Genomic DNA, 13,609 nt, shown 5'->3' on the forward strand with positions numbered 1-13,609 from the left:
ACAGGCTGCTCTCAACAACCCATCTCTCCTCTTTTTGAATGGATCAACCTTCCAAGAAGCCATGAAGCCCATGCTTACATTTGGAGGAATGTTGATATTGATCTTTGCAACTTAAGAATTCTATGGAAGTGGAAATATGATAAATGAATAATACAGCCTGGACCTGAATCAAGTCAGGACGCCTTCCCTACTTGCAAGCACAGGGAGTTGTGATGCTTTTCAGGGGAACTAGCAGGAATCCTGCTATCGCGCCTCGCCTGTGATGATGATGGACTTACCTAGCCAGCACTTGCCTGTGGAGGTCAGCTGAAGACGACGCCACGCAGCTAAGTCTGGATTAGCCGGCCGAACGGTAAGGACACCACATCTTCTTTTGTTAGTTTAAGCCAGCAGCTTATGGGGAAGGCGTTAGGTGCCGCTGACAGGGATGCCTCACCAAGTGCTTGAGTGGCAGAAAACACACGCTGGATTATCTGTATCAACAAGCGGCCTTCGCAGGAACCACATGTCAATACCGCACAGCCGCCTGTCACGAAATGTTTGCAAAGCAGTTACCACTGATTACAAGAGGCATGCCGGTATGTTGCAAAAAATAAATTATTATTATGATTTTCTTGCAGAGTTTGAACAACCTCTGACAAGTTTATTTTGTCAGGGAGGGTTATTTTCCTTCCATGTCGCTTATCCAACATGGTGGTTTGCCTCATTAACATGCATAATTGCTCTCCAAATACTCTCTGGCTTTTGTTCCCCAAAGGTTAAAGCATTACTTACAGATATATAAACAACCATTTCAGCTAATTATTTTCCTCTCTATGTATCATTTCAGAGATTTATTTATTTTTTAATTTTTTTTGCAGAGCTGAACCTTTAATAGTTTAAATAATTAAGAAGATTGGGATCAAATTGTTAAACTTGTTATCTAAAAATATAAAGGAGGCACACTGAGAGAAACTTGATGATACTCACTGTGGGCATTTTACTGAAGTGATGATCCCCTTCTCACTAAGCCCATATCATACGTAGAGATTATACTGAATCTAGTGGAGCCCCGAGAGGCCAGATAGAGGTTAAGCCTAAAGTCAATTGAGCTGTTCAACTTTCATAACCTGCCAAAGCTTGTCATAACTGGAGGAAGCTGATGAGGAGGCTGAACGGATGCACCACTCCTCGTTGTGTCGTCTGCATTTTTTTTTTTGCGCGATAAAATTGATAATATACTCATTGTGCATATAAAAAAATGAAGATTTATTTTAATCTTAAGAAAGCATAGGCTTTTAAGGAAGCAAAATGTCATCATATTTCAGATGTTTGTGCTTGCTTGTGCTTGCTCGCGTGGGTCATATTTGAAAGTGGTATTCAGTGTGTGCCAGATGGCCGTCAACCTTTTGTAACAGCAACATCAACATGTTTAACATGGGTTTAGAGCCGATGCTGTTGTGTTAAAAGAGGATCTGGCATAGACAGATTAGCAGCCAGAATAGCAGCTCACAGGCTCCTCTTTAGAAAGCAGCTGAGAGACAACATCAATCTTCCTCTCGGGTGGCACAAAAATTATGAGGCAAGGTGATGCTTCTTTGCCAAGTCTCATGTAACCCTGCTAGAAAAAAACTATTTAAATGCATGCCACAACTTTACCTTAACTCAGCTCTTCCCGAAATAGCAAAGGGCGGGCAAAGTGAGACAGGTGTCAAATGTGCATCTTCCCCTCACACCTGATTAACGCCACCCTAACAGCAACAGGTTTGAGTGGTGAGATTTCGTGCTAGGCTGTTGGGTCACTGGATTAATCTGTATAAATCCGTGGGTGATAGTAGGCCTTCCAAAATAAAATTGAAGCTTTTCAAGCCACTTACCAGTTATGTCCAGTAAAAGGATGCAGGAGTCAGGATTTGTGGAATGTGTGTAAAAATGAATGCTATTTTTCTGGCGTTACCTGCAGATGTTTTCCCCTTTTCTTTTCTTTTTTTTCTTCTCAATAATGAACGGTAGCTTTCTCACTAACAAGGAACAGGCTTGTTTTAATTATCCTATGGTTACTGAGTGACAGAGCCGAAGCCAACAGAAGTGGCTGCCCAGCAAAATTACAGCACAGTCTAACCTAAGCCTTTTTCAGTTGCATTAGAACCAAGGCTGGATTTAGAACAGCCAATCCTGGCTCAGAACATCCACTTTATTTTACAGCCTTTTGGCCCACCCCGGTGCCAACACAACAGATCTCTCACTCACAGGGCTTGTCACTTTTCTTCACCATTACTCCGACTGTAATCAGGACAGGTTTTAGCAGCAGAAAAAGAAGTGCCTGCTGGTGCTCTATCAGTGGGCCCTACATGCTGGCCTAACCCCTGAGTTAGAGGTGTCTGATGGATTAACACCAACACACACACACACATACAGCAATGCCTGGGCTTCGCCACCAACACTGCAGCCAGGTGTTAGCCCACGTGACTGCAGATAAAGCCGGCAGGCATTAGTGCTAATCCCGCCCTGATCTTTGGAATATGTCCCTATTACCTCCCCAAGCACTCTCTAGATGTCCCCAGGCCTCCTGATGCTCACCTAAGAGGGAAAAGACTAGACAAGGCCTCTCTAGGACTCCCCAAAGCATGTTGTTTCCTTGCAACAACACAGTAGGTGCCCTTCCCGCTGTTTGTTATGCTCCTGTTATCTTTCAGTGCAGGTATTTATGGGGTGTGTTCACAGTAGCGCAGAGACAGCTGGTCACATGGGTGGAGCTGAGCTGAAACACACAGCGGGGTAATAATGTTCTGTAGGTGCAGGCCTCAGGTGGTGCAGTGGCAAATACACAATGCTTTAGACCTGTGGACATTTCTAGATATCAAGAAGCAGCACTATTATGTAAGATGGATTATCTAGTGTTATGTGATGGTGCTTCTGGGAGTGTGTGCGCGCCCTGGAAGTGAAGTGGGTGTCTGGACAACAGTGGAAGGTTGGACTTTGTCTCGATTTCTACACAAGCCCGTGTCATATGATTTGGGAAAAATGAAGCCACGCAAGTGCTGTATGTGTGTGTTTATGGTATGTGTGAGTCAGAGCGAGGGAGAGAGAGAGTGAGACAGAACAGGCTGTATTTAGGGAATGCACAGGAACAAATGCTACAGAGTGGGGGCACATAAAAGTCGCTATCTGCTTTTTTCTCCAGCACAAAGAAGCTCTTCATTCAGGCCTGTCTGTGATCTTCTCTCACTGTAATCATGTCACACTGGTCAAGATCCAAGCAAGCTGACAAGAAGGCCCCCCCCTGTCTGCCGGCTTCATTCAAAAGTGTTAACCACAGACGCCCCTTATCCCCATTTTGACAGATCTCTAGTTCATCTTCCATAGGCTGTGGCATTCTGTCGAGTGTCTCCTTCTGGCGTGGGAGTGCGGGGAGGACACGAGTGCCATGCTACTGTAATTACATTACCGCCAGCTTAGCTGCTCCACGGCCACTGACCCAATTATTCCTTTGAAAACATCAATTTTATTGTGTCATTTGAAATAATGCGATCTTTGAGTCACAACAAGAGCTCGGTTGAGGGTTGAGTGTCCGGCTGCAACTGTATGATGCATGCATTTGAGAATACATAATGTCTCAGGAATGGCTCAGACTGACTTAGGAATTCTTGGCAAAGCGGTTCACTTTCATTGTTTCCCTCAAACATGTCAGTGATCCTCTGAGACAGTTTTCACTCAGTTGGTGGCTCTTCAGGTGACATATGGCCGAGTGCAGACATCAGGTGTGCTGTTTCTTACATGCCGCATATTCACTCCCGCTCTCACTCTAAACACAAAACCCTAATGAGGACTTTCATGCGTGTAACCCTTGCCTTTTCTCCTTGTGAATAGATTATTTTCTCCGTTTGTTTTTGGGCCTCATGCGTTTGACCAGCCTTTTCTCCACACACAGGAGCATGCATGGGCACATCAGCACTGAAGCTCTGTGAGGGCTAGACATGCTGCAGCTGTGCGGGAGCTGTTTTAGTTGTCTTTGCGACTCATCTGCGCTTTTATGTCTCTGTTTGAGGATGGCTTTTCCTTCTGCCGGAGAGTCCTCTGGGGTTCCACTGTATCCTCTGCGTTGTTGCTCCTCTCTATTTGCTGGAAACCGGCAGCATTCGTCCTTTCAGGAAGCGGACTCCTCATTCATGCCTTTCCGCTGCTCTCCTAAGAAAACACTCGTGCTCCTTTCTCCTATCAGTGTCTGTATATTTATGTCCATGACAGCAGGGGCCAGTGGTAGATATTAAATGTCTGTGCTGATTAATCACCCGTGACCATCTGAACAAGCTGCAGAATGCTCCTTGGCACTTTTATTGGCGCCAATCGACTGCAGATAGAACTAATGTGTTTCTGAGTGGAGCAATTATGACAATCAAAGTGTCTTCTGGGACGTGAGATCAGTGTTTGATGACCAGTCTTCGTCCAGTGTCAGCAACTGAGACATCGGAGGACTCATCTGTTTTTTACGAGCTAATTGTTTTATCACGATGAGCCACAGAGCTAACAGACTGAGGACATTGATGGATCGCGTCTGTGTGAAACAATTAACTCCCAGGATGAGTAATTGCCCCAAAACTGACCTATTAATAGCATAAGAAAACAATGATCTCATCCTTTGCCATATATCATAACAAATCGTCTCTTTTTGAATTGGCGATTTATCACATTTAGAAGCAGCAGCAGTGAGATTCCTGGTGTGAGGAGTTGGTGTTGAACCAACAGAAACAAAATGAAACTTTCCATTGAGGCTTCTATCTATCACGCCTGCCTGTAAATACAACGACGTATAGGCAGGCACGGAGTGACACTCTGCAGGCTCCACGTTTGATTTACATAGACTGTGTCTGATTGTTAGCTGAAATGTTTGACTTTCAAATGAATACTATTCTACCCCACCATTGTGCAGAGGCTGCTTACCACGTCAAACCCATATGGAATTATGAGTGATGAGTCAAGCTTTGACTGATAGGACTGGTTGTACCTGTTTATACGCTGTTTACACCACTGCAGCTCATGTGTTCAGCGTCTCTGTATTTTCCCTCTGCGGTGTCCAAAACAGACGTAGTGAAGCACTGTCTGAATTTGCATATAGTTTTTTTTTTTTTTTTTTTTTTTGTTTCACTTACTCCACGGCCAAAAGTTAAATTCCACAAGAAACCAAAATGTTCCTACTTCTTTTACTATTTTTCACAAATGTTTATGTTGAATGTGATCTGCAGGAGCAAACCTCCAGAAATGATCCATTTCAGATTTTTGGTTCTAAAAAAACTACTGGACAAAGATATGTGACACTTTGTCCCACTGTAAACAATCCAGCAGTCTGTATATGTACACTACAGAATCCAGTCTGGCAAAACAATTTGTAACGCTGGTCTGGAATTGCTGTTAGTTGCTGCCAGTATACCATTTCCAGCTCTGGGGAAATGTTTTGCTCACTGGTGACATGATATGAAAAATACAAAGAAGTGAGCTTGTAAAACTTCTCAGATACCTGTGGAATGACAATAAGGGAAGAGAAAATGTAAAGGAATAAATCCTCCAAATTGAGTTTTGTGGCTGGTGTCTTGTATTGTCTATTGAAAGGGAGGGGCTGTATAAGATGAAGGGGTGTACAAGCACACACTCACTGAGGCCTCATCATACATTGCTTTGGAAATAGGTGTGGCAAAGAGATTCCCGTAAAGCAACCCCCCACCCCCCCTTAAAAGGATATTGCAGGGACACGATTTCTGCACAAAGAAGTGTTTTTTTCTTAAGAAATCAAGAAAAGAAGTTTACATTTTTGAGATAATACACAAAACCTTTTAGAGGTTTTATGAGTAAGGTACTTGCACAACTCAGTCAGCTCCCTCCAGTTTAAATAAAATATTTTGCAGCAATGTTTTTTTTCTTTCACCCTCAGGCTGCCTCGATATAACTTTAAACACACACTGCATTCTCAGGTGTCAGCAAGTGATGTCGAGCTCACAGATCATGAACCCACTTAAGAGTGAAAATGAGCTGACAGCAGAATCAGAGAAAGTAAACTGACGGTAAAATAAAAGCCCTGTCAGGCTAAGGTTGAGAGAAGTGGATTTACGGGAAGGTCACTGAAATGTGATGGCGAGGAGATGCCAATTATGACATTGTTCTCTGTGCTTTAATGTGACAGGTTTTCATGTGTGACTGTTTGAACGCTGCCTGACGTTTTGCCTCTCTCGACAGAGTTTCAATGCTCCTCCACGTTCTAAGATGAAGTTATGGAAAGGTGCTACTTTTGCCTTCATGCTCTGTGGTGCAGCCCTGTCCATCGTCCTCGTTAGAAACATGGCCACTATTGGACAGTTCAAACCTAAGACAAAATATCCATACACACCTTCATCCTCATCAAGTCCGTCTTCATCATCAGAATCAACATCCAGAACCTCACCACCATCCCTAGCGGAGTCGGCGGCGATGTCGCGGCAGATGGGTGGTCTTCATCGGAGAGTCCGCTCAGCAGACGACATGAACTCTCTCCTCTCAGAGTGTAAGATCTACTGTTATTTTCTTCCTTCCTTGTCTGGTCTGAGATTAGGTGTCATGTGAAAGGGTTGCTGGGGTTCAGACAGAACACTTAGTACCTGACTGTGTTGTTATCTCACAATAGCCTGCAGTCAATTAAAACCTCATAGTTCACTGACTGCCCCGTTTCCCATGGCTGCACTGTGAGGCATTCATCACAGATGGGATTCTATCTCTGGGAACCATCAGCCATGTTTACATATCTGCCCTGCTATTCACATTGCACAGAAATCAGATAATCTCTTTGTCACCTGTCTATTAATTTTGATTCATCTTGTCTCCGTCAGTTTCCATGATGTTCCAGAGCTTCACAGAGGGCGAGCTTCAACATGTGGTCGGGACCTTGCTAGACAGGAAGAGAAGGAAGAGCCGACGCCTGGGTAAGAACCAGGCCCGAAGGACTAAAAGAGCCAGGAGGCAAAAGCCCTGCTCTCTAAGGGAGCTGGAGTTGACCGTGAGTGAGCTGGGTCTCGGCTACGAGAGCGACGAGACAGTGCTGCTGCGCTACTGCAGTGGCAAATGCACGGCCCACCGGCATAACTACGACATCACCATGGAGCACATGATGCGGACGGGCTTCAAGAAGAAGGGCCGCAAGGACAAGGTCAGTAACGGGCCCTGCTGCCGGCCAACCGCATTTGAAAACGACTTTTCCTTCTTGGACAATAAGAGCCGCTATCACACGATACAGAATGTGTCTGCGAAGAATTGTGGGTGTGTATGACCCAGAGAAATGGACTTATTATTTTGTCATGCTGCTCTCAGCCTCTGTTGGAAGAGTCGAACAGGATGCTGTTAAAAGACAATCACAGGAAACTATGGAATATAATCTCAAGGAGAGGAGGAAAGGATGGGAATATGTAATATAAGACTGCTCCACGGTGGCCATCTTTGACAGACAGACTTCTCACTGTCACCACAGCTTGGGAACGAATCACATGGACAGCACGTGCTGTGTTTCTGTGGATTCCATCTAAAAATACAGAAAATGACTGTTGATGACAAAAAATTTTTATTATCTTTTCTATCTGTGTAGTAACACTGTAAACTGTGGTGTAACAACAATGTAGCAACATTATGTTTGTGATATTACATTTGAGTAGTAGTACACATACGACTCATGTTGACAATGAGCCATGGTGGACTAGATTATTGCTGTTACTACACTTCATATTCATGGACAGTAAATAAGTCCAAATCTCCTAGTTTACATGATTATAGTGGCGATAGTAAATCACCCGTCAGGCAAAAAAAAAGTGCTCAAAAGTCAGTTCAAAGCCATAAAGAAAACAAACAAACAAACAAAAAAAATTAATTTAATGCACCAATGTTTACTTTAAGTTCTGTGCAGGACAGTTTGGACCGTTGACCTAATTATAACGTCTTGTGATAAGATGTCTCCAGAGAGTATATTGACTTAAAAGTGTGTTGAATTGTTGTTAACACAAGACATGACATTGTGACCTGTTTGTTTGCATTACTGTTACTGATTGCAGTGTTATTACACAGGTAAGGTATTGATAAGAATTTAACGAAAGAAAATCCTTTTCTATAGCTCCAGGTTTGATACCCACGTTTAATAAGTGTTTTGTATATTGATGTTGTGTAGATTAACAATGAGGACCAGTTTTAAAACACATAAGTACACTCTCACTTTAGCAATAGATCAGTATGAACAATTTCTCCAATTTGCTCTCCATAGACTAGCTCATCATTCTCAAAGAAATTGTCATTTTAAGTCTTTTTTTTTAAATACTTTTCCCAAATAACCCTGTGTTGCAACTACCCATAATCCTCTGGAATTATTTTTCTCAAAGAATTGCCAAAACAAAGTTAATTCAACACACATGATGAATTCACAAACTTAGATTCATAAACATCTCACGTCTCAAGTTCCAGGTGATACAACCTCTTTAATGTCGTCTCTGGATGTAATCTGCAAACGTTTACACAGAGTTTTTAGCCAATCAGAGGCTCAAGTGTGAAAGAGAAGAATGGTTTTAATGATCAGTAGTGACATGTTTTTTTTTGTTTTGTTTTGTTTTGTTTTTTCTCGCTGCAGGAAAACTAACTATGAAGTAGCGACATGATCTGGGAACGTGTTTGCACCCATATATAAAATCCTGTAACTTGCCCACAGTACAGCCTTCTATTGGCCCATCAAATGCCTCCTTGTTGTATTGCCTGGTAGACTTTTAGGGGGAAAATAAGCTGTTGAAATGAATTATCAAGCATCTGTTTTGGTTTTGAACCCATTGCAACTGTTTGCCTGAAGTACAATAAATTATGTTTTGTTTTGTTTTTGTTTTTCCGAGGAGGTGCAGTGCGGGGCGCATATGCGGATGCGGTGCATCTTTATTGTAGCTTATATTGTATTTATTTGGGAAGTAAATTATGGTTTTGCATATTTATTTAGAGTACCACACAGAAATGGGACAGCTTATTATCATTAAGCAACTGTGCCAAAAAATGTTTTATCTAACATTCTATATTGACTGCTGAATAAACATAATTTCAGAGGTATGGATGTGTATCATTTTTCCCAAACTATTGACCTTTGGGTGACAGATAAACTCTACTCAGATTGTATTTAGAATAAATGAATACACAATAATAAAACTAATCTTGCAAGATACTGTTAATAAGGAAAAAAAGCCGAACCCTGTGGGGAAATATGAGGATTACAGCAGCAGGAGGATATGTGGACGATCAGATTACACTAAATGAACCATAAGCTTTTATAACACGGCCTGTGACCAGACAGTTTGATCCCCCTGGCGGGCAGGGACAATCAGAAGCCAATGGGGGACATCACTGTGCCAAATTATTAAAAAAAATTAAATTAAACAAAGACCACAATCAGCAATGAACTGATCTTTCTAGCCAAAGCCCGATACATCTTATACCTCTGTACTATAGGTCTCCATTGTTGTCCAACACATAAGTCAGCCACATCGTTGCACTGGGGGACATGTTGCTAAAGGGCAATGAAAATGGTAACTGTAGTTTATTTTGAGCCAATCCCTCATATGTTGCCGGAAATACTAACTAGAGCCCAAATGTGCATCAATCCGCAGCTGAAAATAGTCCCAAACAAATGACCTACTAACTCCATTTTGAGAAACTTCTGCTAAAATTATAATGCCCATCTGTTTAAATAAACCACTGAGCCTTTTTAAATACAAAACTATAACTATGTGACCCATTTTTTTTTTTTAAAAAAAGAAGTCTTCAGTAGGAACCAATGGATTTGGGGCTGAGTGCTACAGACAGTGGCAGAGTAGTCAGAAGGTAAATGACTAACAAAATGTATTTTGGTATGGGATTTTTTGAGAATAAGAAAAATATCAAATGACACCAGCCTTATCCTTTCAGTGAAATTTCGTAAGGCTTTTAGGAAATGTTTTTTTGTAAAATTCATCTGTTTTGGACCAGAATATCGTGTCTGGAAAAAGTAAACTTTTCAAAAGTGAAACCAAACAACCTTGTTTTTAACTTGACCACCCAGCAGTTTTGAGTTTAGCCGAAAGGTTTTACGAGAGCTTCATGGGGCTTATGAGTAGCAGAACTTTCCCAACCCCTAAACGAGCCTTAGACTTCTTTGGGTTAGATCTGAAGAGTTTGTAAAGGTATTTAGGCATTAAGCTCTTCCTTTTCTGCCTCCATCCTGATACAATGGTGCTGTGCATGTCACAGCATTGAAAAATTACACTAGAAGAATTCATTGTGGTCTGTCCACATTGTGAACTTGTTTTCATAGCAACTATTTCTTACAAAGACATTCCAATAATAACTTTTCACAGTACAGTGGATTATCCCCTATCGATTTCATTTTCAGTTCGAAATAAAGTCTAATGTTTTTTTCTTTTAGCTGTTATCTGCTTGAGAGAGATTGTTATTTTTCAGCTGCGAGTATCTTCAATGGCAATTTTAGTGGCCACGGGAGCTGTTGGAGCGGTTGCAAGGAGCGGTTAACTTAACATATTTCGCAATTATTGAACAGTTTTTTTCTGTAAATTGATTTACAAAAACCTGTGTTCCGTCGTCAGTCTCATCCACGTTTGACTCCATTTTTGCAGCATTTTTTCTGTCACCATATTTCTGCCTCTGGCACAGGAAGCACTGGATGGCCCCATTCTTCGTCCAGCATACAAAGCTTTGATTAGCTTGGTGGGTTTTCCAACCAGGGAAACTGCCATCAGGGAGCACAATGTCTGATGAATTTGAATAGCTGAAAAAAAAATGACGTGGGCGGCAGATTAGAGGTCTGGAACCACACTTGGGTGGAAATTCCGAATCATTTTGCTGATTCATATAATTTCATTGAGTTCATTCACTTTTTTTCCTAAGATAAACAATCACAGTAATTACACTACTTAGATGAGTGAGTGAACAGATTCTGACTGTCTTCATTTCAGTAGCCTGTTCAGTCTGTTGTCTGATTAAACTGTTACATTTAGATTAGTAGTAAACTAAGACGATGCTAGCTAACAGTTTAGCTTGCAAGATTCTGCACACTGACAATAGTGATTCAGTCAGTTCTGTGTTAAAGATTTGTTTGTGTCTATATATATATATTTATATATATATATATATGTACAAAATACATACACACACACACACACACGACACACACAGCACACATTCACACACACACACATATATATATATATATATATGTGTATTTATTTATTTATTTATTGTTGTGAGCATCACAAATGAAATTATATTTAACCTCCACTGAGTTGGAACAGAGGCAGCAAACTCAGAGACAGATATCTAAAACCTGTCTGGATGGCTAGATAACACTTGAGGTAAGTGAGAATCTTTTTAATACATATTTTTAAATTCAGAACAGCTACAACTGATATAACATTCAGAGGAGCTTACACTAGAGAATTAAAACTTCTGTTTAGATTTATCATTTAGCAGTATCATGTAAACATATACTGGTAGACAAATGTGTTGTTCTACATACAAAAGTCAATCAGCAGAGCAGAAGCCAGAGCATGTTATGCATTTTGCCAGGGAAAAACTCCATAGGTCGTTTTCATAGCAGACATTTTGACATGTCATTGCAGGTAAAGCACAGGTGTAATTGAAGTCATTAATTGTAGCTGCATTCCTTTCATGTGTGTCAGGTTCATGACCCAGGTTGTTGTGCATGCTGACTCTCTCAAATGGCTTACTGTGATACCTAAATGGAACAAACCCAGCATTGATTTAATTAGTTAAACCAGGAAAAGTCAAAATGTTTGTTGTGATTAAGCTCTGTTGCTGTTTACTGATACTTTTGAAATCCACCCTAGGGCATCACTATCTGGAGGGGAAGCAGTGGAGACAGGTTTAGGGAATGTGGTTTAATCAGAAAAGCTAACAACAACAGTTCATGACAACTCCCACAATGCACTGAAAATCACAGTTTGATAAAATAAACTAGTGTAAGTGTCTGAGCAGGAATTTGGCTTTAAATTAAACAGAAAATTAAACACATCAAAGTTGAGTCAGAGAGTTTTCATGTGACAACAGCACTATATACACTATGTACTGTATTGTTTTGGAGATAAATCATGTGGAGGTAATTCAAGAACACTATTTGTTTGAAGTATATGCAGAGTCCAGTTCTGACTTGGAGACATACAGCATATACTGAAAGTCTTGTGAACAGTAATGGTGGTACTGCTCTGTATGTTGGGTGAAGGGGTTGCCTCCTTCTCGGCCCACCCATGCTATAAATCTGCACACTTGATTGCACTTTGGATGTAAATTATGTTAAATTTAATATGTTATCACCATATTTCACCTCCTGAGTATCATTTGTACTAAGCAGGAAACGCCTCCTCATGAGTTATACATGCATGAAGACATAGTGCTTGTTATCCCCCGGGAGACACAATCCTAGCACAAGGCCAGACAACACAACTTACACAACTTCCTGCACAGTTTCAATGAAGCAACACCACCTCTCGCAGTTTATACCATGTCTGCAGGCATTTGGAGATAACAGAAGTCAGCTTGAGTTGGTTTAGAGACGATCAGCGGCAGGTCACACAGAATGATGTGGCGGATGTATGGGTCCGGGGCTAACTGTTGTATATTTGTGAGTGAAAAATAATCCTTTCCCTTTGGGTTTTATTTGGCCAAGTGGAGCACATGTTTCAATTTGACTGTGACTTACTGTATTTACTACAGCTGTGGGGGGAGAAATGACTTCAGCAGTTTGTAGTTTGAACAATTTCATAAAATGAAGAATTTCCCCGTGAAATCTGAAATGACAACTTTCACTCCAGCTACTAGTGGAAGGAGAGCATTCCTGCAGCATGTTGTATTTACATTGTTTTCTTTATGTAATTTCCTGATATGGTTTTCATACTCAGAGCACCAAAAATATGCTTTAAAATGTTTATAGCTGTATTAAAGTGGAACCACTTTATTGCTGATATAAACAGACATTTCCGCAACTTGCCACTGGAGTAAACGGTCTTCAACCAAGACATTTACAAACCCAGTGCAGAGAACCAGTACTTCAGGAATGAAAAGATGATAGCTGGTTAATCCCAGCACAACATTGGTGAGAAAATCAAACTGCATAATAACACATGGCAGCCATTTGATCACCATGTACGATTAATCTATGGGAATTCGCACCACTTTTGGACTGTGGTTTGACATTTCCTAAGAAATAATCATTACCGCTATTTGTTTTTCCTTTTCATTGGGCAATAATAGCAAGTTAGACCTTGAGCCAACGGTAGTTAATGAAGTCCAAATTGAAAGAAGTGAAACTTTTTGCCATCAAGGGGCTTAAACTGAACAAAGAAAGATGCTCAGCAAGATCTAATTAACCCTCTTCACCCTTTATCCTCCCCTTTATGTTTTTTTCCTGTAGGTTTTTTGGATAAGCTGCCACTACTTTCTGCTTGCTGAATTGAACTGTCAGCTGTCTGCATGTTAATGTTTGAGAAAAGCACATATGAGCAAAAATTAATGATTATTTGTGTTTGCGGATTTAAAGGAAACCCCCTCAATATTCGTGTCAACATTCTAGCATGTTGGAGGATAA

At 41.1% G+C, this 13,609-nt stretch overlaps 1 protein-coding gene across 1 annotated transcript; it reads left to right on the forward strand.

Moving 5' to 3' along the window:
* Window positions 1-269: 269 nt before the first annotated feature.
* Window positions 270-7,270, forward strand: nrtn (neurturin). The gene is made up of 3 exons (XM_022758266.1): window positions 270-352; window positions 6,208-6,511; window positions 6,834-7,270. The coding sequence occupies exons 2-3, from the start codon at window positions 6,235-6,237 to the stop codon at window positions 7,268-7,270; spliced, it is 714 nt and encodes a 237-aa protein (XP_022613987.1). The 5' UTR covers window positions 270-352; window positions 6,208-6,234.
* The last annotated feature ends 6,339 nt before the right edge of the window (window positions 7,271-13,609 follow it).

The sequence above is a fragment of the Seriola dumerili genome, unplaced genomic scaffold (assembly GCF_002260705.1).
Source record: "Seriola dumerili isolate Sdu_G_001 unplaced genomic scaffold, Sdu_1.0 BDQW01000291.1, whole genome shotgun sequence".
Taxonomy (NCBI): domain Eukaryota; kingdom Metazoa; phylum Chordata; class Actinopteri; order Carangiformes; family Carangidae; genus Seriola; species Seriola dumerili.

What these genes read in the sequence shown, in the direction of transcription:
- nrtn (XM_022758266.1), top strand. Translation starts at nt 6,235, where the DNA reads ATGAAGTTATGGAAAGGTGCTACTTTTGCCTTCATGCTCTGTGGTGCA. An exon ending in GAACTCTCTCCTCTCAGAGT is followed by an intron (nt 6,512 to 6,833) that starts GTAAGATCTACT and finishes TGTCTCCGTCAG; the next exon opens with TTTCCATGATGTTCCAGAGC.